The following is a 25,535-nucleotide window of genomic DNA, read 5'->3' as shown; positions in this document are numbered from 1 at the left end:
TTAAAAAAATAAAAAATAAATTTCTATTAATTCTACTATCATTAAATACATAAAAGCATAGCCTACAAGCAAAGAATGAGAATTTGGATTATATTCATATGTAATTTGTAGTGATATTAATGGGTATGTTAAGCTAAGTTAGATTATCAAAAAATTTTTATTTTTCCAGCAAGGCATAATTTATATATTGTTAGTATTCAAGTACTGCCTTTCTTTCCAGACAGCTAGGTAAAATGTAGGTAGGAAAATATATGACAGATAGAAAATATATAGATATATGGATAGATATGAATTATTTCATAGGCAAAAGCACATCATTTGCTACTGACAAGACACAGATCAAAAGAAAGAAAATAATCACATTATTTGTTTTTACATATCAACAAAAATACCTATTGAAATTTAAAAGAACTGTCTGAAAGGAACTTCATTATTCTATAAAAGCATAAAATCTGATTAATAACTCAGTTATTTTAAATCATCCTAGTTTACCAGTTTGCTTAAAAACAATAGTGCTCCAGGGGTCTTTTCTGAGACTGTTTCTCCAACCAAAGACCATGCATGGATATAACCTAGAACCCCTGCCGGGATGTAATGGCAGCTCAGTATCCTAATGGGTTCCCTAGTCAGGGAAACAGGGACTGTCTCTGACATGAACTCAGTGGCTGGCTCTTTGATCTCCTCCCAACCCCCGAGGGAGGAGCAGCCTTGTTAAGCCACAGAGGAGGACATTGCAGCCAGTCCTGAAGAGACCTGATAAACTAGGACCAGATGGAAGGAGAGGAGGACCTCCCCCATCAGTAGACTTAGAGAGAGGCAGGGAGAAGATGGGGGGGGAGGGTGGGATTGGGAAGGAATGAGGGAGGGGGCTACAGCTGGGATACAAAGTGAATAAAATGTAACTTATATAAAAAATAAAAATTTAATTTAAAAAACAGTAGTGCTCTAAATCTTCTAAGAAACAGAATATTATCAGAGTACTTGATTAAAAAAATAAAATAAAAACGATGTCCCCCCTTAAGTTTCTGTTATTAACATATTACTTTTAGCAAATTATTTAACCTTTAAGGCTTTATTTTACTTAAATATATATTAGAACCTTTCTAAAGCTGTGACCCATTAATACAGTGTTTCATGTTGTGGTGACTCCGAACCATAAAATTATCTTTGTTTCTATTTCATAACTATAATTTTGTTAATGTTTTGAATCATAATGTACATGTTTGTGTTTTCTAATAGTCGTAGGCAATGACTATGAAAGGGTCATTTGACCTGCCCTGCCAAAGTGTTCATGACCGCAGGTTGAAAAACACTGTATTAGCTATTTTGCCAGATGTCAGATTCAATCCTTTCATATTCTTACACTATTAAATGTTTTAAAGGTTGTTAGAAAGAGAAATTAATTATTTGCTTTTCGCTTTTTTTTTTGTTTTTAACCATAGGGCTTTCCAAGCCACCCATACAATAATCAAGGATTTCTACGTTGCTGGCACATGCTTGAATGAGATGAATTAGTAAGTAGTTTATGCTCATTTATTCGCTTAGTGGATATTGAAAAAAACTTCCGTTACAGTTGTGTCCTTCAATTATAGAAAATAATGGCATTTTAAAAATTAAACAATATTTCATTTTCATCCTAATGTTATTTAGTGTATTAGAAGGCCAGGGTATCAGTATGTGTAAAATAATGAGGCAAGATTATACTTATAGGAAAAGTGCACTCATACACTGAAGTTTTATAGACCATCAAGTAAATAACTTTATTTGAAGAGGCAAAGAAACCAAAGCATTTTGTTTAAAAGCATTTCAGAGATAGGTGGATCATTCAAGAAGAAATTGGGGGAAAAGACTAAAGGGCTTACAGTGAGATAGGTAAAAAGACTTACTTGGACTATAATGGTAGAAATGAAATGGAAAACCAGTAGATATGTTCAAAATATATTTAGAACATAAAGCAACTCAGTTTTGTATGGGAAGTGAAGGTGTAAAAAGTGTCAAGGATGACTACTAGACTTCTGACATAAAAACCAAGAGAGTTAGTGAAGATTCTTTCCCAATCTGTAGGCAGTCGTTTTGTTTTGATGACAGTGTCATTTGCTTTACAGAAGCTTTTCAGTTTCATGAGGTCCCATTTATTGATTGTTGCTCTTAGAGTCTGTGCTGTTGGTGTAATTTGCAGGCAATTGGTGGGATCTAGAAAAGATCATCCTGAGTGAAATATCCCAGAAGGAGAAAGACAAACACGGTATATACTCACTTATATAGACCTATAAGATATGATAAACATAATGAAATCTGTACACCTAAAAAAGATAATCAAGAGAGCGGACATGGGGTAAGATGATCAATCCTCATTTAGAAAGACAGATGGGATGTGCATTGAACGTATGACAGGAGTCTACTGAGCGCATTTGAAAGACTCTACCTAGCAGTGTTTTCAAAGCAAAGACTCATGACCAAACCTTTGGCAGAGTACAGGGAATCATAAGAAAGAGGTGGAGTTAGTCTGATGGGGAAAGGATAGGAGCTCCACAAGGACTAAATATATCTGGGCACAGGGTCTTTTCTGAGACTGACATTCAACCAAGGACCATGTATGGATATAACCTAGAACCTCAGCTCAGATGTAGCCTGTGGTAGCTCAGTAACCAATTGGTTTCCCATAGTGAGGGGAACAAGGACTATTTCTAACAGGAACTCAATGACTGGCTCTTTGGCCTCCCCACCCCACCTCCTGTTAGGCCACAGAGGAGAGCTTTGCAGCCAGTCCTGAAGATACCTGATAAAACAGGATCAGATGAATGGGGAGGAGGTTCCCCCCTATCAGTGGACTTGGAAAGGGGCACGGTGGAGATGAGGAAGGGAGGGAGGGAGGGAGGGAGGGAGGGAGGGAGGGAATGAGGGATCGGGACACGGCTGGGATACAGAGTTAATAAAAATGTAACTGATAAGAAAAAAATAAAATTAAAAAAAAAAAAAAAACAAGAGAGGCTCCTGTCCTGTTCCCACTCTTCTCCTGCTTCCAACATCTATCCTGTTTGCCCTTCTGAATGAGGATTAAGTCTCTTCCCTAGGGTCCTCCTTGCTGTTTAGCTTCTTTAGGACTATAGATTTTAGTATGTTTATCTTATCTTATATGGCTAATATCTGCTTTTAAGTGACTATATACCATGTGTGTCTTTCTGCTTCTGAGATACTTCACTCGGGTTGATCTTTTCTAGTTCTACCCATTTGCCTGCAAATTTCATGATTTCCTTGTTTTTCATTGCTAAGTAATATTCCATTGTGTATCGCACTTTTCTGTATTCATTCCTCAGTTGAGGGAAATCTAGGTTGTTTCCAGATTCAGATGCTGAGACTCATAGCCAAACTTTGGGGAGAGTGCAGAGAATCTTATGGAAGAATAGGAAGATAGAAAGACCTAGAAGGTTCAGGAGCTCCACAAGGAGACCCACAGAACCAAAAAATCTGGCGCCAGGTGTAGCCTGCAGAGATAAAAGGCTCCAATCAAGGACCATGCATGGAGAGGACCTAGAACCCTGCTCAGATGTAGCCCATAGGTAGCTCAGTCTCCAAGTTGGTTCCTTACAGGGAACAGGAGCTGTCTCTGACATGGACTCAGTGGTCTGTTCTTTGATCATCTTCCCCTGAGGAGGCAGCCTTGCCATGCCACAGAGGAAAAGATGCAGCCAGTCCTAGTGAGACCTCATAGGCTAGGGTCAGATAGTATGGGAAGAGGATCTCCCCTATCAGTGTGCTAGGGGAGGGGGATAGAGAGAGAAGAGGGAGGGAGGTGGAACTGGGAGGAGATGAGGGAGAGGTTATAGCCAAGATACAAAGTGAATAAATTAAAGTAAATAAATAAATAGAAAAAATAAATTAAAAGACACACACCTCAAAAACAATTTAACTGGAGATATAATTTGTGAATCATCTACAGTGATAATGATATTTGAAGCCATAGGCATAGGTGAGAACAATCTGGACAATGGCTCTCAAGGTCAAAATAAACTGTAGATCTTATTAAAATACATGTTTCTGAGGCCCATATCTAACACATACAACTCACAAGCCTCGGGGTGATGATGAGGCTTTTGATGATTCTAGGGCTCTGAGAAACACTGGCCTAGAAAAGAGGCATAAGAACAATAAAAGTGAGACGAGAGCTCTGTACAATTAAATATTTAATAGCTGAGTATAACCTATGTAATATAAATTTCAGAAATACGGGCATAATTGCAATTATTCTAAACACAATTGTTTTATATACTCCTGAGATTCTGTTGTCAGTGACAGTACTGTGCTCTTAAGGAAGAAAAGAATGTTATGCTTTGTAACTGAGGGCTTTTTGCAACTACAATTTATTTGCATTTATGATGTTGGCCCCAAAAATTATATGTAAATATCTGTAGATATAAGCATAAGTGCTCATTTCCCACATCTTAAAATTATCTAAAAATGTGCTTAAATTTGAAAACCAAATAATTTTAATCAGAGATGTGTAATATCTATCTTACTGTGTTTTCTTAGTGTAAAGCTAAAAGCCAAAATGCCTTTGGATATCTTATACAATATTTTCATTCAGCATTCATCAATAATCACAATGTTTTACTGGCATTTACACATACAGAACAAATAAGAGATTCTATGTACTGTTGTGTAGTGCTTTTGAAAATCTTTGGAGAATAGTTGACACTAGCTGCCTTTATTGAAGTGGATATTTGGCTGCATCTTGAAGGCTAACTTTGTTTTGTATAGTAAAGAAATATGTATCACGTGTTTTCTTTTACATTAATTTACTAGAATTTTGAAAGAATTCACAATACAATGACATATAATTTCTTATTTATCTTCATCATTCTGTTATCCATATACTGACTATAGCTCTGTGCCACAAAGTAATTGAAAGCTTATTATTCTTTCAAGTATATCACCTCTAATTTCTTTATATGTTAAACAGCATGTCTATAGAAGTAGGTGGATGCAGTTTTACATTGTAACAAAAAAATATTCCATATAAATAAAATATGATTTACCAAAATTAAGAAAGCTTTTTTGGTATTTTTAACTAAGTACTACAAATTCTAAAGTGAGTTAACTAACAGTAACAGTGAACATTTTTTTATAACAGGTTCTTATATTCATGTTTAATTAAAATTAAATTAAATTACCCTTAATTTCAAAGAGAATATTACTTACATTTGTATTCGACATGCTGGAAGGAAATGTTGTTCTTCCCTTAGTGAGTTTATTATATCCCACTCTCAATTTTAATTATGTTGAATTTTAATACCGGTACATTGCTACTGACTATAATTTATGCCTCAGAGACCCAAGCACAACATTTTTTATTATCTGGAGGAAAAATAACCCCTTTCTTAACAGCACTTAACTAATAACTTGTTATAAGAAGAAAATAAAATTCTGACAATTATCAGAGAGGCTATGTGAATTTTTCCAGAATAAGGCATACTAATTAGAATAGCTAGAAGCCTCTTGGAAAAGCGCCAAAAAATGTATTGAAACAATAAGTGCATTTTACGCTGTCAAGACAGAAAGTAAGAGAAGATTGACATTTGGGAGAAAATAGGGAATAAAAATCAGTGTTTAAGAATAATCATGCCTGTTGCCCTCTTGTCTTCATGAAGAAGACATGGTGCTCCAAAAGAGTTAAATCTATTAGATACTTCTTAAATAACATTAAAAAAAGGAGTTAAAATGTGTGATTAGATACAAAATGACTAGCAGAAATAAGTCTGAGACATTTGGCTGCCTTAAATAACATCAAAACAATTCAACTCTTTTAAAGAAAAAGTGTTTTAACCGTGACAATTAACATGTGACTCATTCTCCTTACCTTTTAATGCTCAAGTGCAGCCCAAGTGAATGTATTCTATAGCATTCTTTCCATAACAAATATTTTTTCTAATCAAAGAAATGTTAAAATATTCTGATAAATCTTGGTTGGTTAAAATTAATATATTCAAATTACTATATCATAACGTGCAACAAAAGCCCAGAAATCTTCACATTTTTTTTCAGAAATTTTATATAATGTAAAAATTTAACAAGTATCATTTATTGAGAAAGAATTAAAGTCAGTCCATCATTATTTTCATTAACATTATTTATCATTATTTCTCTGAAAAAACATAGGTTGTGATATTATTTAAGAAGTAAAAGGAAGCATAAAATTATTTCCATTAAAATAAATGTTTGTCTACATTGAAATATAACTGATTTCAAACATACACATGGAAAGTGAAAATCAAAACACTGAAAGTCATAAATGGCTGTACCACCCTTAATTCATCCTATCTCATCTGCTATCTGAAGTTTAGCAGGGTGACTTCTGGATATTACTTGGATGGGAAACATTGAAAAAACTGATTCATGCTACAAGGTTTTTCCCACTTTTCTTAGTGAAAGAGATGATGTACTTTGAAACCCGAAATAATTACTTAGTGAAGAGATTGTGACTAAAATGTTATCTAAATGAATATGGTTTCTCTGATCTAACTTGTGATATAACACTTAATATCAAAAAAACTTCTAATGTAAATTTGATTTTATATTAATGTGAAATCATATTTGGGGTAATAGTAGACACACTGATTAAAAGAGTAACCTACATTAATCTAATTTTGTCTACCTACTAACTTCTAATTTTATATATATAATTTATATGAGAAAAATATTTGGAATGGTGTGTTAACACAAACCTGTAATCCCAACACTTCTGATGAGGCAGTAAGATCTCAAGGGAAGCCTCAGCTACATAGTGAGATCTTGTGTTAAAATAATTATTTTAAAAATTAATAATAGTATATAAAATATATATACATTTATTTTGTTGTGGTAAAAAAGTGCAGGAGTGAAAACTATCATAAGGTTTTTCAAAGTGATAGAAATAGTTATCAATTTCAAATATAAGGTTATAATATTAATACATGTTATGCAATTGCAATGGTAACCAGAAGGAAAACATCTATAAGACATATGCCAAAGGAAAAAAAGGAATGTCACTGAATATTACTAAAGCAAAGTAAATGAAATTCAAAGGAAAGCAGGAAAACAAGAACAAGATTTGGAGAATAAAACTAATAAATGTCAATAGTAAGTCCTTCAACACCAGTAATTACATTTAAATTGAATAAATTCCATGGTTACAGGCAGATTTAATGAATTCATTTTTTAAACATATTTAAACCATATTATATCAGTGCACATGGAAAGATACAGATGGATAGAAACTGAAAGAATTTAAAACATTTCCATTGAAAATTGAAACTAGAGGCATCTTTAGGAGAACTCCAAGATGGCAGCAAACAGTGCGGATTGTTTCTAAAGGGCAGAAGATCCCAACATCCAAAACGGTGAGTGGATGGGGGCTGTAGCTAGAGCATCAACTTTGAGGCTTCCCAGGCTAGAGGGGACAACCCTTGAGCTCAGACAGATTGGATCCAGGCCCCCATGGACATCTCCAGGGTTTGAGAGTGGCAAACTGTCAAGCCCCTGCACTTGCAGCTGCACCTTCTCTGGTTCCTACAGCAGCGGCAGGGAGTGCATAACCCCAGGTACAGGACCTCCTTACTCTAATGGGCAAACAGGAGACCCAAATCTGAGAGTAGAAAACTGTGGGCTCTCTGAGCTTGCCTCATACACCTGGGAATGAATTCCTGGGTCCTCTGCACTTCCCACATACGCCTGAAAGTGAGTGCTTCTGCGAGAGACTGCATACAGAGCCCCATATCATATGCACTACTTAGAAGGGTGCCTCTACTCTTAACAACTAGGCATTGGATCCCTCCCACCAACACCAACACCCCCCTGCTGTGGGCAACATAGCCATCTCTGGGCCAGCATTCTCAACATTGAAGCCCCTGTTCTACAAAGGCTATTGACCAAGAGATGGCTAGAGGCAGGCATAAGAACACATCAAACAAAAATCAGGACATCATGGCTTTACCAGCAAACCCAAAAATCAATGCATATGCTAATTCATCGGAAACACAGGAAAATTATCTCAAATCTATGCTTATCCAGTTATTAGAGGCACATAACAAGGAAATGAACAAATCTCACAAAGAAATACAGGCAAATATAGCCACACAAAAAGAGGCACATAAAGAGGAAACTAATTTAAAAACTAGATGCCATCATGGAAAGAAAGGACTCCACATTCAAGCAGATGAAGGAAATAGTGCAAGACATAAAAACAGAATTAGAATCAATAAAGAAAACACAAACAGAGAAAACCCTGGAGAAATTAAAAACAAGGAAATCATGAAATTTGCAGGCAAATGGTGGCGTCTAAAAAAGATCATCCTGAGTGAGGTATCCCAGAAGCAAAAACACACACGGTATATACTCACTTATAAGTGGATATTAGACATATAATTTAGGATAAACATACTAAAATCTGTACACCTAAAGAAGCTAAGCAAGAAACAGGACCCTGGGTAAGATGATCAATCCTCACTCAGAAAAGCAAGCTGAATAAACATTACAAGGAGAAAACAGGAAACAGGACAGGAGCCTAACATAGAAGGCCTCTGAAATACTCTGTCCTGCATGGTATCAAAACATATGGCTCATAACCAAACTTAGGGCAGAGTGCAGGGAATCTTATGAAAGAAGGGGGAGATAGTAAGACCTAGAGAGGACAGGAGTTCCACAAGGAGAACAAAAGAACCAAAATATCTGGGCACAGCGGTCTTTTCTGAGACTGAAACTCCAACCAAGGACCATTCATGAATATGACCTACAACCCCTGCTCATATGTAGCCCATGGCAGCTCAGTGTCCAAGTGTGTACCCTAGTAAGGGGAACAGGGACTGTCTCTGACATGAATTCAGTGTCTGGCTCTTTGATCACTTCCCCCTTGGGGGAGCAGCCTTGCCAGGCCACAGAGAAATACAATTTGCCAAGCTAAAGAATAAGCACTGGGCAAAGTCTACACCCAACGGTGCCTTCTGCCGTTTTCCACTGTTCTAATATTCAATACCTACACACATGTTAACCATGACACTGATCCCACATTTCCCTCACTGCTATGGTACATGCAGTGTTCCAGGTATCACGTTGTCATTGCATCCTTAGTGATCTCACAATAGGTCCCTGCCAGTTGCTCAGGCACTGGAGATGGACATCAGAGTCAAGAGCCAGTAGCAAGCTGCCCGGAGCAGGAGCTCTGGCCTCTCTGGGCACAGGTATCTCCCAGCAGTTGTGCGGCCGTCAGGCATCACTGCCTCCATACAACAACAGCTGATTCTCTAGCTTCCGAAAGCACATCAACCAAAGTCCCAAGACACAGGGATCGGATCGTGCAGTCCTTCAGGTACAGTTGTGAAGCCGTTGCCCCTATCTTCTTGGCCCTCTCTACTGCTATCGACTGCCCTGAACGACAACTTGAGAACAGAGCCCAGCCTCACACTAACACAACACTTGCTCCAACCACCTGCCACTACGGTTCTCACAGCTATCTGGGCCTTAGTATCACCAAAACCATCTACTACTTGCTAGGCCCAGTACAAAGAATTGTCCTTCACATCTTGGGACCATGGCACTAAAGCGTATCCAAAAGGAGCTCCTGGACCTGACTTATGACCCTCCAGCCCATTGCTCTGCAGGCCCAGTGGGGGAAGATCTGTTTAACTGGCAAGCGACCATAATGGGGCCTGATGATAGCCCCTACCAGGGAGGGGTCTTTTTACTGGACATACATTTTCCATCAGATTACCCATTCAAACCACCAAAGATTGCATTCACCACACGAATTTACCATCCAAATATCAACCGGAAGGGAAGCATCTGTCTTGATATCCTGAGATCTGAGTGGTCACCAGTACTGACAATTGCTAAAGTTCTGCTATCTATCTGCTCCCTATTGTGCGATCCAAACCCAGACGACCCGCTGGTTCCTGAAATTGCAAAAGTCTACCGCAAGGACAAGAAAAAGTATGATAGAATGGCTCGAGAGTGGACTGAGAAATTTGCTATGTGATTTCAACATGTAATCCCATGGCTGTATCAATAAAAGCAATGCTGGTGGTCCAGTTATTTTTGTTTCGTTTCTTTTTTCCTTCTTAATTTCTTTTTGTTTTAAGACAGGGTTTCTCTGTGTAGCTTTGGCTATCCTGGACTCACTTTGTAGACCAGGCTGCCCTTGAACTTACAAAGATCTACCTGCCTCTGCTTTCCAGAGTGCTGGGATTACAGGTATTTGCCATCATGCCTGGCTGAAACTGTCCTCATTCTTTAAGCAATTATTGCATGTCTTTCAAACAGGCTAAAGTGGAAAGGGAGAAACAATGGCATATAGAGAAAAGTGGTGGGTGGTGGAGGGAGGGGATATGAAAAGGAGTTGTTAGATGATAGAGAGCAGCAGAGGTGAGACAGGGAAAGAGTGGTGTGGGGAAAAACTTGCAATATCTGATTTGGTTTGTATTTAACTAAATGATTTCCTTGTTGATTCAGGGTTGGAAAACATAGAAAGAACAAGATGATTGCTTTAGATAACAAAATAAGTTCAACCAACCAGTGGGGGAAACATTGTGAGCCAGAAGATCACAATGTAGCTCATACTGGCTTTGCTCTTAAGAGATAGCTATCCAAGCTCACTAGAGTAACTCATTTTATGTCTCAGCCTCCCCACTTCTAAGATTACAGGCATGCACCACAGTGCCAAGACCCACTAGGAAGATATCTAAAGATTTTTTTTTTTTTTTTTTTTGTAGACCAGGCTGGGCTCAAACTCATAGATCTGCCTGTCTCTGCCTTCTGAGTGCCACGAATAAATTCTGATTGATGAATGAAGAACACTGAATTGATTCCAGAGAAGTCAGCTAATGCTTTTTTTTTAACTTTTATTAATTACACTTTATTCATTTTGTATCCCCCCATAAGCCCCTCCCCCCTCCTCTCCCGGACCCACCCTTCCCCCCCTTTCTGCATGCATGCCCCTCCCCAAGTCCACTGATAGGGGAGGTCCTCCTCTCCTTCTTTCTGATCTTAGTCTATCAGTTCTCATCAGAAGTGGCTGCATTGTCAGGGTTCTAGGTTATATCTAAAGATTTTTAAGAACCATTTCAATACCACATTTGGTTGTCATTTTTTCTTTTTTGAAATTGCTAGCATAATTTAATTCCCTTCTATTGGCAAAGAATAATCACAGATAGGACACAGAATTAAAACGGAATTAGAGATTACCAAATGATTGCAGATATATTAGCTTTAAAATATCTCAAATACAATTCTATAAATATTTTATACAAGTAATCTATTTATATGAACTTAAAATATTCTAACAGGTTTTTAAAATATTTTTATTCTTTTTTATAATTTTTATTTTTTGTATTAATCACAGGTTATTTATTTTGTATCCTAGCCATAGCCCCTCCTTCATTCCCTCCCAATCTCACCCTCCCTCCCTCATCTCCTTCCTGCCCCTTTCCAAGTCCACTGATAGGGGAGGACCTCCTCCCCTTCCATCTGACCCTAGTTTATCAGGTATCTTCAGGACTGGCTGCAATGTCCTCCTCTGTGGCCTAGCAAGGCTGCTCCTCCCTCGGATTGGGGGGGAGTCAAAGAGCCAGCCATTGAGTTCATGCTAGAAATAGTCCCTGTTCCCCTTACTAGGGTATCCACTTGGATACTGAGCTACCATGGGCCATATCCGAGCAGAGGTTCTAGGTTATATCCATACATGGTCCTTGGTAGGAGAAACAGTCTCATAAAAGACCCCTGTGCCCAGATATATTTGGTCCTTGCGGAGCTCCTGTCCTCTCCAGGTCATACTAACTCCCCTTTCATTCATATGATTCCCTGCACTCTGTCGAAGGTTTGGTTATGAGTCTTAGCATGTGCTTTGATACACTGCTAGGTAGAGTCTTTCAGAGGCCCACTGTGGTAGGCTCTTGTCCCGTTACTTGTGTTCTCCTAATTCCAATGTCCATATCATTTGTCTTTCTAAATGAGGATTGATCATCTTACCCCAGGTCTTCTTTCTTGTTTATCTTCTTTAGGCGTACAGATTTTAGTATGTTTATCCTATCTTATAGGTCTAGTACCCACTTATAAGTAAGTATATTTTAAAATGTATACATCATCTACCAGAGTCACCAAAAATGAAAATTTCATCAATAAAGCTGCTGTAAACATAGTTGAGTGAATGTCTTGTATGGTTGAGCATCTTTTGGATATAAGCCCAGGGGTGGTATAGCTGGACCTTGAGGTAGCACTATTCCTAATTTTCTGAGAAAGTGCTAGATTGATTTCCAAAGTGGTTATACAAGTTTATATTCCCACCAGCAATGGAGGAGGGTTCCTCTTTCTCCACATCCTTTCCAGCATGCATCATCCCTTGAGTTTTTGATCTTACCCATTCTGGTGGGTATGAGGTTGAATCTCGGGTCATTTTGATTTGCATTTCCCAGATGACTAAGGATGTTGACCTTTCATTAAGTGTTTCTCTGCCATTCGATATACCTCTGTTTAGAATTCTGTTTAACTCTGTACACCCAATTATTAATTAGATTACTTGGTTTGTTGTTATGTAACTTCTTGAGTTCTTCACATATTCTGGATATTAGCGCTCTGTCAGATTTAAGGTTGGTGAAGATCTTCTTCCAGTCTGTAGATGCTCAACCATACAACAAGGGCATTTGCTCAACTCTGTTCATAGCAACTTTAATCATACTCCCCAGAATCTAGAAACAATCTAGGTGTCACTCAACTGAAGAAAGGATACAGGAATTGTGGTACATTTACAAAATGGAATACTATTCAGCAATTAAAAAGAGGGAAATCATGAAATTGACAGGTAAATGGAAGGAACTAGAAAAGATCATTCTGAGTGAGGTAACCCAGAAGCAGAGAGATACATATGGTATGTACTCACTTATAAGTGGATATTAGTTATATAACATAGGATAAACATACTAAAATCTTTAGTCCTAAAAATGCTAAACAACAAGGAGGACCTTAGGGAAGAGGCTTAATCTTCATTCACAAGGGAAAACAGGATAGACATTGGAAGTAGGAGAAGACAGGGAACAGGACAGGAGCCTTCTACAGTGGGACTCTGAAAGATCCTATACATCATGGTATCGAAGCAGATGTTGATGTGTATAGCCAAACTTTAGGCAAAGTACAGGAAATCTTGTCAAAGAAGGAGGAGAGAGAAAGACCTGGATGGTACAGGAGCTGTACAAGGAGACGTAGACAAACTATCTGGGCTCAGGGGGTCCTGCAGAGACTGCTGAATCAACCAAGGACCATGCAAGGAGAGAACATAGACCCCTAGATATAGCTCATGGGCGTCTCAACCTCCATATAGATTTCCCAGTAAGAGTAGCAGGGGCTGTCTTTGACATGGACTCAGTGGCCAGCTCTTTTATCACCTCCCCTTTGGTAGAACAGCTTTGCCAGGCCACAGCAGAAGATGATGCAGCCAGTCCTAATGAAACCTGATAGGTTAGAGACAGATAGTATGGAAGGAGGACCTCCCCTATCAGTACACTAGGAAAGGAACATGGGGGAAGAGAGGGAGAGAGAGTGGAACAAGAGGAGGTGAGGAGGGGGTCTATAGCCAGAATACAAGGTAATAAATTGTAATAATAATAATGAATAAAAGAATAAAAAAGAAAATTTCAAACATACATAAAATATATTTTAATTATATCTACCACCAGTACTTCCCTCCATTTCTATGAGGACTACTCCAACATGTCTTTCTCCCAACTTCATGTTGTCTCTTTTTTGTAACATACTGAATCCAATTAATACTGCACATAAGCACATGGGTATGGAACTATTCAGTGGAGCATGGGTAACATTTCAGAGGTCACAGCCTGAAAAAAAAAATATACCCTTAGCATTAAAAGTCTCCTAATGATTCCTCCTCTCCAATCCTTGTTGGAATTTTGACAACAAAATTGGGTGTGTCTGAGGCAGGCAGTCACAGCTGCTGTGAGTTCTCATGTATGCCATGGCCTTCTCATGTTGAAAATTTAGAAAATGTCTTTTCCATTCTCCATTTTCTATATTCTGCCTCTTTTCTAAGAGACTACCTGAGCTTTGGCTGAGAGAATATTGAGATAGATGATCCAGCTTTGGATCAACATTCTCTGTCATATAGTCTCAGCATTTTTATCAGTCATGAATCATTGCATAAACCTCTACCAACTACAAAAATAAAAAAAAAAGAAAATAAAAAAAGGAATTTCTATGAAAAGTTGGGAGCAGCACAAGTTTATGGGCATAAACATATATTACTCTTTTTATTTTTTAATTTTTAATTTTATATCATTACAGTTTCTTCACTTTGTATCCCAACTATAGCCCCTTCCTTCATTAACTCTCAATCCCACCCTCCCTCCTTCATCAACTCCCATACCCCTCTACAAGTCTACTGATAGGAGTGGCTCTCATCCCCTTCAATCTGAACCTAGCCTATCAGGTCTCATCATGACTGGCTGCACTGTCTTCCTCTGTGGCATGGTAAGGCTATTCCCCCACTCAGGGGGAGGTGATCAAAGAGGCAGCTATTGAGTTCATGTCAGAGACAGTCCCTGTTCCCCTTACTAGGGTACCCACATGGATACTGAGCTGCCATAGGCTACATCTGGGCTGGAGTTCTAGGATATATCCATGCATGGTCCTTGGTTGGAGTAACAGTCTCAGAAAATTCCACTGGGCCCATATTTCTTGGTTCTGCAGCTCTGCTTGTGGAGGCCTGTCCATTTCAGGTCTTTCTATCTCCCCCTTCTTTTGTTAGATTCCCTGCACTCTGCACAAAGTTTGGCTATGAGCCACAGCATCTACTTTGATAACCTGCAGGGTGGAGTCTTTCAGAGGCCCTATGTGGTAGGCTCCTGTTTTGTTTCTTGTTTGTTCTCTTTTCAAATATCTATACAGTTTGCCTTTCTGAGTGAGGATTGATCATCTTACCTAGGGTCCTCCTTCTTGCTTAGCTTCTTTAGGTGTACAGATTTTAGTATGTCTATATGATATTATATATCTAATACCCACATATAAGTGAGTATATACCATGTGTGTCTTTATGATTTTGGGATACCACACTCAGAGTGGTTTTTCCTAGATCACACCATTTGCCTGCAAATGTCATGATTTCCTTGTTTTTAATTGCTCAGTAATATTCCATTGCATAAAATGTACCACAATTTCTGTATCCATTCCTGCGCTGAGGGACATTTGGGTTGTTTCCAGGTTCTGGCTATTACAAATAAAGCTGCTATGAACATGGTTGAGCAAATGCCCTTGTTGTGTACTTGAGCATATTTTGGGTATATGCATAGGAGTGATATAGCTAGATCTTGAGGAAGCAATATCACTAATTTTTGAGAAAGTGCGAGATTGATTTCCAAAGTGCTTGTACATGTTTACATTCCCACCAGCAGTCGAGGAGGGTTAACCTTTCTCCACAACCTCTCCAGCATGTGTTGTCACTTGAGTTTTTGATCTTAGCCATTCTTATGGGTATAAGGTGAAATCTCAGGGTCATTTTGATTTGCATTTCCCTGATGACTAAGGACATTGGACATTTCTTTAAGTGTTTCTCTGCTATTCAGTGTTCCTCTATTGAGAATTCTCTGTTTAGCTCTGTACTCCTTTTATTATTTGGATTACTTGATTTGTTGCTTTTATCTTCTTGAGGTCTTTATATGTTCTGAATATTAGTCCTCTATCAGATATAGGATTGATGAAAATTCTTTTCCAGTCTGTAGGCTGTCGTTTTGTTCTGACAACAATGTCCTTGGCTTTATAGAAGCTGTTCAGTTTCATGAGGAATCATTTATTGATAGTTGCTCTTAGAGCCTGAGCTGTTGGTGTTCTATTCAGAAAGCTGTCTCGTGTGCCAGTGAGTTCAAGGCTCTTCCCCACTTTCTTCTAATATTTTAGTGTGTCTGGTTTTATGTTGAGATCTTTGATCCACTTAAAGTTTAGTTTTGTGCAGAGTACTAAATTTGTCTCTATTTGCATTTTTCTGCACACTTAGAGACCAGCACCATTTGGTGAATATGCTGTCTTTTTTCCATTGTATGGTTTTGGCTTCTTTTTCAAAAATCAAGTACCCATATTTGTGTGTGTTTATTTCTGAGTCTTCTATTCGATTCCATTGATCCACCATTCTGTTTCTGTGCCAGTACCATGCAGTTTTTATTACTATTGCTCTGTAGTACAGCTTGAGATCAGGGTTGGAGATACCTCCAGACATTTGTTGTTGTACATGATTGTTTTGGCAATTTTTGGGTTTTTTGTTTTTTCATATGAAGTTGAGAATTGTTCTTTCAAGTTCTGTAAAGAATTGTGTTGGTATTTTAATGGGAATTGCACTGAAAATGTAGATTGATTTTGCAAGGATGCATATTTTCACTGTTTATCCTACCAATCCATGATAATGGGAGATCTTTCCATCTTCTGATATCTTCTTCAGTTTCTTTCTTTAGAAACTTGAAGGGTTTTTTTTTTTTGTTTGTTTGTTTGTTTGTTTTAAACAGTTCTTTCACTTGCTTGGTTAGAGTTACGCCAATGTACTTTATGTTTTTGTGGCTATTGTGAGTGGTGTAGTTTCCCTAATTTCTTTTTCAGCCCTTTTGTCTTTCGTATTCAGGAGGGCTATTGATTTTTTTTTTTTTTTAGTTAATTTTGTATCCAGCCACTTTGCTGAAGGTGGTTATGCGCTGAAGGAATTCTTTAGTAGAATTTTCAGGGTCACTCATTTAAACTAACATATCATCTGCAAACAATGATACTTTGGCATCTTCCTCTCTGATTTGTATCCACTTGATCTCTTTTTGTCTCTTATTTCTCTCTCCTAGAATTCGTGTACTATGCTGAAGAGATACAGAGAAAGTGGGCAGCCTTTCCTTTTACCGATTTCAGTGGGATTGATTTAAGTTTCTCTCCTTTTAATTTGATTTTGGATATTGGCCTGCTGTATATTGTCTTTACTATCTTTATGTATGTGTCTTATATTCCTTATTTCTCCAAGACTTTAAACATGAATGGGTGTTGGGTTTTGTCAAATGCTTTTTCAGCATCTAAGGAGACAATCATGTGGGTTTTCTCCTTCAGTTTGTTTATATGTTGGATTACCTTGATGGATTTCCATATATCAAACCACCCTGGCATGCCTGGGATTAAGCCTACTTGGTCATGTTGAATGGTATCTTTTATGTGACCTTGGATTCGGTTTGCAAGTATTTTCTTGGGTATTTTTGCATCAATATTCATAGGATAGATAGGTCTTTTTATTGTTGGGTCTTTGTGTGGTTTAGGCATCAAGGTGACTGTGTTTTCATAGAATGAGTTTGGTATGTTCCTTCTGTTTCTATTTTGTAGAGTAATTTTAAGAGAAATGGAGTTAGGTCTTCTTTGAAGGTCCAGTAGAATTCTTCTCTGAAAACATCTGGCTTTTGGCTTCGTTTGGAAAGGAGACTTTTGATGTCTGCTTCTATTTTCTTGGGGGATATAGGACTGTTGAATCTCTATCTGATGTTGATTTAATTTTGGTAAATGGAATATATCAAGAAACTTATCTATTTCATTTAAATTTTCAAATTTTGTGGCATATAGGCCTTTGTAGTCAGACCTAATGATTGTTTGGATTTCCTCAGTGTCTGTCATTATGTTGTCCACCTTTCATTTCCAATTTTGCTGATTTTGATAGTTTCTCTTGGTCTTTTAGTTAGTTTGACTAAGGGTTGGTCTATCTTGCTGATTTTCTCAAAGAATGAGCTCTTGGTCTCATTGATTCTTTGAATTGTTTTCTTTGTTTCTAAATCATTGATTTCAACTCTGAGTTTGATTATTTCTAATCCTCTACTCCTCTTAGGTGTGTCTGGTTTTTTTGTTTGTTTGTTTGTTTGTTTGTTTTTTGTTTTTTTTAGGACTTTTAGGTGTGCCTTTAAGTTTCTTGTATGAAATAGCTCTAATTTCTTTCCAGAGGCACTTAGTGTTATGACTTTCCTCTTAGCACTGTTTTCATTGTATCCAATAATTTAGGGTAAGTTGAGCCTTCATTTTCATTAGATTTTAGGAAGTCTCTAATTTCTTTTTTTTTTTTTTTCTCATTTCTTCCCTGACCAAGCTGTCATTGACTAGAGAGTTGTTTAGTTTCTGTGTTTGTATGGGCTTTTTGTTATCTCCGTTTTTGCTGAGGTCTAGTTTTAGGATTTGGTGGTCTGATAGGATACAAAGGATTAGTTCAGTCTTCTTGTATCTGTTGAGGCTTACTTTGTGCCAACTATATGGTCAGTTTTGGAGAAGGTTCCATGAGGTTCTGAAAGAAGGTATAGACTTTTGAATTTGGGTGAAAAGTTATGTCATCTATTAAGTCCATTTGATTTAGGACTCCTATATGTGCCATTATTTCCCTATTTACCTTCTTTCTAGATGATCTGTACCTTTGTGAGAGTGGAGTGTTGAAGTCTCCTACTATTAAGGTGTTGGGATCCATGTGTGATTTAATCTTTAATAATTTTTCGTTTACAAATTGTAGGAACTCTTGTACTTGGGGCATAGATGTTCAAGATTGTGATGTCCTCCTGATGGATTTTTTTTTATTTGATGAGAATGAAGTGCCCTTCCTCATCTTTTTTGATTAAGTTTTATTGAAAGTCTATTTTATTAGATATTAGGACAGATACCCCATATTGTTTTCTGGGTCCATTTGCTTGAAAAACATTTTTTTTCCAGCCTTTTACTCTGACTTAGTGTTTATCGTTGTTGCAAAGATGTGTTTATTGGATGCAGCAGAATGTTAGATCCTATTTCCGTAACCATTCTGTTAGTCTGTGTCTTTTTATTGGAGAGTTGAGTCCATTGATATTGATAAATAATAGTGACCAATGAATGTTAGTTCCTTTTATTGTGGAGTTGGTGGTGTTACTGTGTTTCAATGATTATTTTCTTTTAATTTTTTGTTGTGAAGTTATCTATGTTCTGTGTATTCTTGGGTGTAGTTGTTTTCATTGTATTGGAGTTTTTCTTCTAATATCTTCTGTAGGGGTAGTTTGTTGTGCAGATATTGTTTATTTTGTCTTGGAATATTTTGTTTTCTCCATCTATGTTGATTGAAAGCTCTGTTGGGTATAGTATTCTGTGTTAGCATCTGTTGTCTCTTAGAATCTGCATGACACCTGCCCAGGCCCTTCTGGCTTTCATAATTTCTGTTCAGAAGTCTGCTGTGCCTTTGATAGGTCTGCCTTTATATGTTACTTGGCCTTTTTCCCTTGCTGCTTTTAATATTTTTCTTTGTTCTGTAGATTTAGTGTTTTGACTATGATGTGACGTGAGAAGTTTCTTTTCTGGTCTAATCTATTTGGTGTTCTGGAGTCCTCTTGTATGTTTATGGACATCTCTTTCTTTAAGGTAGGAAAATTTTCTTCTGTGTTCTTGAAAATATTTCCTGGACCTTGGAGCCTAGAATTTTCTTTTTTGTCTTTTCCTGTTATTCGTAGATTTCCTCTTTTGAATGCATCTTTGATTTCTTGGATGTTTTGTGTTTGGAACTTTTCCGATTTTACTTTTACTTTGAGAGAAGTATTAATTTCTGTATCTTCCGTGCCTGAGAGTCTCTCTTCCATCTCTTGTATTTTGTTGGTGATGCTTTCCTTTGTGGTTCCAGATATTTTTTTTTCCTCAGTTTTCCAGCTCCAATGTTTTCTCTGTGTTTTATTAAATTGATTCTAATTCTGTTTTCATGTCTTGCACCATTTCTTTCATCTTTTTGAGTGTGGATTCCTGTCTTTCCATGATGGCCTCTATATTTTTGTTCATTTCCTCTCTATATGCCACTAATTGTACCTACACTTGTGCGTCTATTTTTTTTTGGCTGTAGTTTCCTGTATTTCTTTGAGAGCTTTGTTCGTTTCTTCTCTATATGCCTCTTCTTGTGCCTCTACCTATGCCTCTATTTGTTTGGCTTTATTTGCCTGTATTTCTTTGTGAGCCTTTTTTCATTTCCTCTTTATGTGCCTCTAATATCTGGATAAGCCTGGAATTGAGACGATTTTCCTTTGTTTCTGATGAATTAGCATGTCATTGATTTTGGGGTTTGCTGGTGAAGCCATGATGTCCTAATTTTTGTTGAATGTGTTCTTATGCTGATCTCTAGCCATCAGCATATCTGTAACTTTCGCTGTTTGTTCCTGGAGTCTGTACTTCAGCCTGGGTCCATCTTTCTCTGGTGTCTGGTGTCTCATCTTCAGGAAGATGAGAGAGATCCACCGGTCTGATAATGGATGTTGGTGTTTCAGCTGTAGCTAAAGGAGGAAGGTTGTAAGCAAAGGTGCAAAGTGCAGGCAAGCAAACTTGGGCATGTGTGTGTAAGTGCGCCTTGAAGGACAGAGTGCTAGAGCATGTAGATGCCTGGAATGTGGAGCTTAAGTGCAGGAAGGGATGTGGGTGCTGGCACTGTTCACAGGCACAATGAGCATGTACATGTGCCCTGAATATCTCAGTGGCCTACAAGCCTCTCATACTGTCCTCCTAGTATTCAGATCTGTCTGGGCTCCAGGAATTGTTTGCTTGGAATCCACTGGTAGACCCACAGAACAGGGACTTTAGTGTTGAGAATGCTGTCCCAAGGATCCCTATGTTGCCCACAGTTGGGGTGTGGGTGGGACAGATCAGATGTCTGGTTGCTGGCATAGTGGGACCCTGGAATTTGGGTTCTGCATGCACTCACTTGAAGGCCTAATCAGAAAGCCCAGTTGTTCCCTCTGTTCTCTACTCTCAGATTCGGGCCTTCAGGGGCAAATGAGAGTATAGGCGATCCATCAGCTCAGTCGTGTCCACTGTTTCTCTGCAGGGCAGGAAGACCCTTACTTGGGGTAGCCTCTTCTGTTGTCTCAGACATGGAGCATAGAGGCTCTTGTTAAGGCTAGCTACCACCCCAATACCACAGACTAGGAGACTGATACAGCCACCTGCTAAGAGGCCCTGGGAGGCCTATTTAGCCACCTGCAGACCTGGGAGACCATTACAGCAGCTCACAAGGTGACCGGTACAGCTGTCCTCTACAGCCATGGAACTGGGAGGCCCACCTCTGCTGTCTCAGTTACAGAGCAGGGAGGCCCATGCTTGGAGCAGTGAGTACTGCTGGCTGCCTCTGCCAAGGAGGGAGGTCCATGCTTGGGTTAAGGGGAAGTGCAGGAGGGTTGAATATTTGCCACTCTCAGTCCCCAGAGATGCCCATGGTCTCAGCTTAGGGAGAGCTGTCCCCTCTGACCCCGGGAGCCTCAATGTTGATGTTCTGCCTTCAGCTGCATCTCCTCTTACAAATTTCGGGGTTTCATAAACTGTGTCCCTCAGATATGGTGTATGCTGCTCACCACCATCTTGAATCTCCCTAAACATATATTTAGATGGTAGCTTAATTTGACAACCTGACCATTTAGTACAACAACAATAATGGGTTTATTTCTTCTTATGACTTATGACCTCCCCAGGCATAGGCTTTTGACCAGGTCGGTGAGAATTTCTCATGTGAGGCAGGCCATAAAGTCAATCAGTAATTGTTCGTTACTACCATAATCACCATGTTGCTATTGCACCAGTTCATACATTTTGCCTGACAGGTCAATATTATAAGTCTTCAGTGTCCAGTGAAGGTAAAATCGTTAATGTATTTTTCTCCCCTAGCAGCTTACTGAATAATATCTTTCAGCACTGGAAAATCTAGCTAGCATGTATAGAGTTACCTTTCCAGCTTGAAGTTGATATATCTAGGCCAGTGGGAAGATAACTTAAAATGAGTTTATACAGTTTTGATAGAGGCTGGCAGAATAATAGTTACTCTTGGATTAGAGATAAATATCTTTATTAGTCATAACCCAGAAGGTAGCATGAGCTTCACTAATGTCAGTTCCCCTCACTACCTCCAAGTCCAGTAGGAGAGATGGAGAGTAGACCAGGTAAGTACTACACACACTGTTTTTAGTATTACAGTTGGGCAGCCACTAGTTTTAAAGGAACTGTTGCCAGGCCTGCCCAAACTTTGCTCCAGTAGTGTACTTTCTTATTAACCTAATCAGGCAAAAATCTGTTCTCTATGCTATTTATAAAAGAAATAAAGAATATATTCAGTATGACTCAAAACATTTAAGAATTCCTCTTTGTCAACTCCAACACAAGTTTTACATATATTTTCAGTTTTTGCTTACATTTAACAATTTTTAACAAAAATCAGATTATTAAAAAAACATTAAGTATATCTTTTTTATGAAACAAATTAATTTATTTTTACATTAATTACAGGTTATTTACTTTGTATCCCAACTGTAGCTCCCTTCCTCATGCCCTCCCAACCCCAATCTTCCTCCCTCATCTCCTCCCTGCCCCTCTCTAAGTTCACTGATAGGGGAGGTCCTCCTCCCCTTCCATCTGACCCTAGCTTACCAGGTCTCACCAGGACTGGCTGCAGTGTCCTCCTCTGTGGCCTAGTTAGGCTGCTCCTCCCATGGGAGTTGGGGAGGTCAAAGAGCCAGCCACTGAGTTCATGCCAGAGACAGTCCCTGTTCCCCTTACTAGGGAACCCACTTGGATACTGAGCTGCCAAGAACACTCAAATTGCCAGGCACAATGGTGAACACCTGTAATCCCAGCACTCAAGGAGGCAGAGGCAGGCGATCTCTGTGAGTTCAAGGCCTCCGTGGTCTACAAAGTGAGTCCAGCACAGCAAAGGCTACACAGAGAAACCCTGTCTTGAAAAACAAAAACAAAAAATAAATTCAATTTTTTTTAAAAATCAGTAGTTCAAGAAAATGCTTTCAGAAAATAAAATATATAGAAATCCCATTGAGAAATATCTGTTTGAATCTACTTGGGCATAAAAGAAAATTTTTCATGAAAATGTATGTATGAAAAATCCTAATTCCATTAGAATTTGTTCATCTATGGATGAACATTCAGTGTAATGAACAAATTTCTACCATAATAGCATTTGATAATTTAAAAGTATATATCAATTTTAATAGTTAAGTATAGCAAAATTTAAAGTTTTAATTAAGTTCAAGCAGTGACACATATGCTTAATCTCTTACTGCTTTCATGGAGCCTTAAAACAATTTATTTGAGTGCAGACCGTGGTAGTGAAATAATTCAATAAATATCAGTCTATTTTTCTGAGCCAGACACATAAGGAAAATACATAGAAATATTTATATGAGACATTTTTCTCTTTTTTGCATGCTCATATACCAGTATTTTCTCCAAAATATTTTTATGTTTACATTAAAAGATTATCTTTAAAATGTAAATTTTACCACCTTACTTATAATTATGCTTTTAAAGTGGCAATGAAAAAATGATAGTTTCATCAAAGGTTTGAAAATACCAATAAGAAATTTAAATCAAATGAAATATGAGATTTTTTAATTTTGTCATATACCAAACTGTAAAACACAAAATTTGTTTTTCCTAAACGTCAAATCTAAGCAATGTTGTGTAATAAAAAGCAGTGATGAAAATACACAGTAATATATTACATTTCTGTGACAAAATACCTAGCAAGGAACAACTTATGTTAGAAGATATTCATTTTGACGTATGGTATAAAAACATATATAATCCATCATGGCAGAGTAAGCATGGTAAGAGGAGTGAAAGTAGCTGGTTATATTGTATTTATAGTCAAGAAGCAGAGAGCAAATGGGTCTCACCTATCACACCTTAAGGCAAATCCCTAGTAATTTAGTTTTTCCAGCAAATCTCTACTTCCTAAAAGTTCTAAAACCTTTTAAAACAGCACCCCTATTCAGGTACCAAATGTTCAAAATCATTAGCATATGGAGACACCTCACATTCAAATCACTACTTTCTGCCTCTAATCCTTGTAGGCTAATACCATCATATAATGCAAAACATTTGTTTCAACTTCTGATGTCCCTATAGCCTTCAATAGTCATAACGCTGTTTAAAATCCAAAGATTCTTCCGAGAGATATGGTTATCTCTTAACTCTGATCTCTTTTAAAATTATAAAAAAAAAAAGTTACATATTTCATCTTCTAAAGGCACAGATTAAAGGTGTGTGATATGGTCTTATTCCTTTCATTCCAAAAGGGAAGAATAAGGACATAGCAAAGAAAGACTGCACAAAAAAAAAAAAAATACAGAAACGTAGAAGGGAAATTATCAAATGGTAGAGTGCCATATCAAGCATCTGAATGAATGATGTATCTCTCATATCTCTCTCTCTCTCTCTCTCTCTCTCTCTCTCTCTCTCTCTCTTACTTTCTGTCTGTCTTCTTGTCTGCTCCCTCATCCCTGTGTGAGCCTGTGAAGTGGGGTCTCACTCTGTAGCTCTGGCTGGCCTGAACCTCACTATATAGACCAGGGTAGCCTGGAACAAAGGTCCACCTACCTGTCCTTGGTTCTTGTTTACTGGGATTAAAGGTTTACACCACCACACTCTGGCTAGATTTCTTTTTATTGTGCCAATCACTGTAAAAAAAAAAGTTACTTTCACTTCTGCTTTATCTGAAACTTTAAACATGTTTATATGCCTTTCCTCTAAACTGCACATATACATTTCTTATTATTTTTCTTCCTTACTTGTTGCTTTCTCTCACGCTAGACCTGGATAAATAGTATTTCATGGCCTAAATGTTATCCTATCTTGAAATTTCCTCTTCCAAAAAACTAGTCCATTAACTTACAGGGTACAGGCAGAATGAAGCCAGATACTTGGCTAAATGTAACATGAATGTCCTCTCACAGTTCCTGATAGGGTTCTTATTCTTTGTGAAACCTCATGAACTGGGACTCTGCTATCTTTGTTTCTCCTGGTATTCTGGCTGAACTTCCACTAGAATAGCCCATCAAGTTATGTTCCCATTAGTCTAAGACTTCTTTATCACACATCTCCACGTTCTTCCACATTCCTCTGACAGACTTTCGAAAGGCCTCCATACTCCATGATCGAGTTTACTGTAACAACGTCCCCTTTCCTCATTATTAAAATTTTTTATTAGTTGTTTTACTCATTCCTAAGACCAAATGTATGACAAGAAGCAACTGAAAGAAAGAAAGTGTTATTTTGTGAACAGTTTAAAAGGATATAGCCTATCATGGTTGAAAGTTACTCCAGTGAGAACTTGTGGTATCTAGTCACATTGCATTCATACTCAGGAGTCAGAATAGACAAGGAATGAAACTTGAGTATCACAAATTAAGGCCTCCCCAGAAATTCACATTCTCAAGGCAATGTTTGGCTCCTAAAACTTCCAAAACTGTGCCAATGGATAGGGGCCAAATGTTCAAATACATAAACTTATGGGATCATTTCATTGTCAAACAATAAAAAGTTCCCGGTGGTCACAAATGTCAAACACTAGAAATTAAGAAAGAAAACAAGAATTCCAATTTTATCTAGTTTTCTTTTTTGCATGGGTCCATAAAATAATTTAAAATTCTATTTTATTTTCGTGTTCCTTGAACATTTTAATAAAATCTTGATATTAGGATATGTGACTGCAAAATGTGAATAAAATTTATATTCTCATT

General features: G+C 37.8%; 2 protein-coding genes across 2 annotated transcripts in view; both read left to right on the top strand.

The window, feature by feature from the left end:
• Positions 1-25,535, top strand: part of LOC129668970 (uncharacterized) — a gene marked incomplete at its 5' end in the record, with an annotated part of 287,543 nt that overhangs the window by 218,678 nt on the left and 43,330 nt on the right. Inside the window, 1 exon segment of the mRNA XM_055597009.1 lies at positions 1,443-1,514. Coding sequence (XP_055452984.1) covers positions 1,443-1,514 — 72 coding nt within the window.
• Positions 9,539-10,006, top strand: LOC129668965 (ubiquitin-conjugating enzyme E2 D4-like). The gene has a single exon (XM_055597006.1). The coding sequence runs from the start codon at positions 9,563-9,565 to the stop codon at positions 10,004-10,006; it is 444 nt and encodes a 147-aa protein (XP_055452981.1). The 5' UTR covers positions 9,539-9,562.

Source organism: Psammomys obesus, unplaced genomic scaffold (assembly GCF_907164565.1).
Source record: "Psammomys obesus unplaced genomic scaffold, mPsaObe1.curated_primary_1811, whole genome shotgun sequence".
Classification (NCBI taxonomy): domain Eukaryota; kingdom Metazoa; phylum Chordata; class Mammalia; order Rodentia; family Muridae; genus Psammomys; species Psammomys obesus.
The sequence above is the reverse complement of the archived record's forward strand: the minus strand, read 5'-3'. Positions and strand labels throughout refer to the sequence as shown.

Coding starts and splice junctions, on each gene's coding strand:
- LOC129668965 (XM_055597006.1), top strand. CDS start 9,563: ATGGCACTAAAGCGTATCCAAAAGGAGCTCCTGGACCTGACTTATGAC.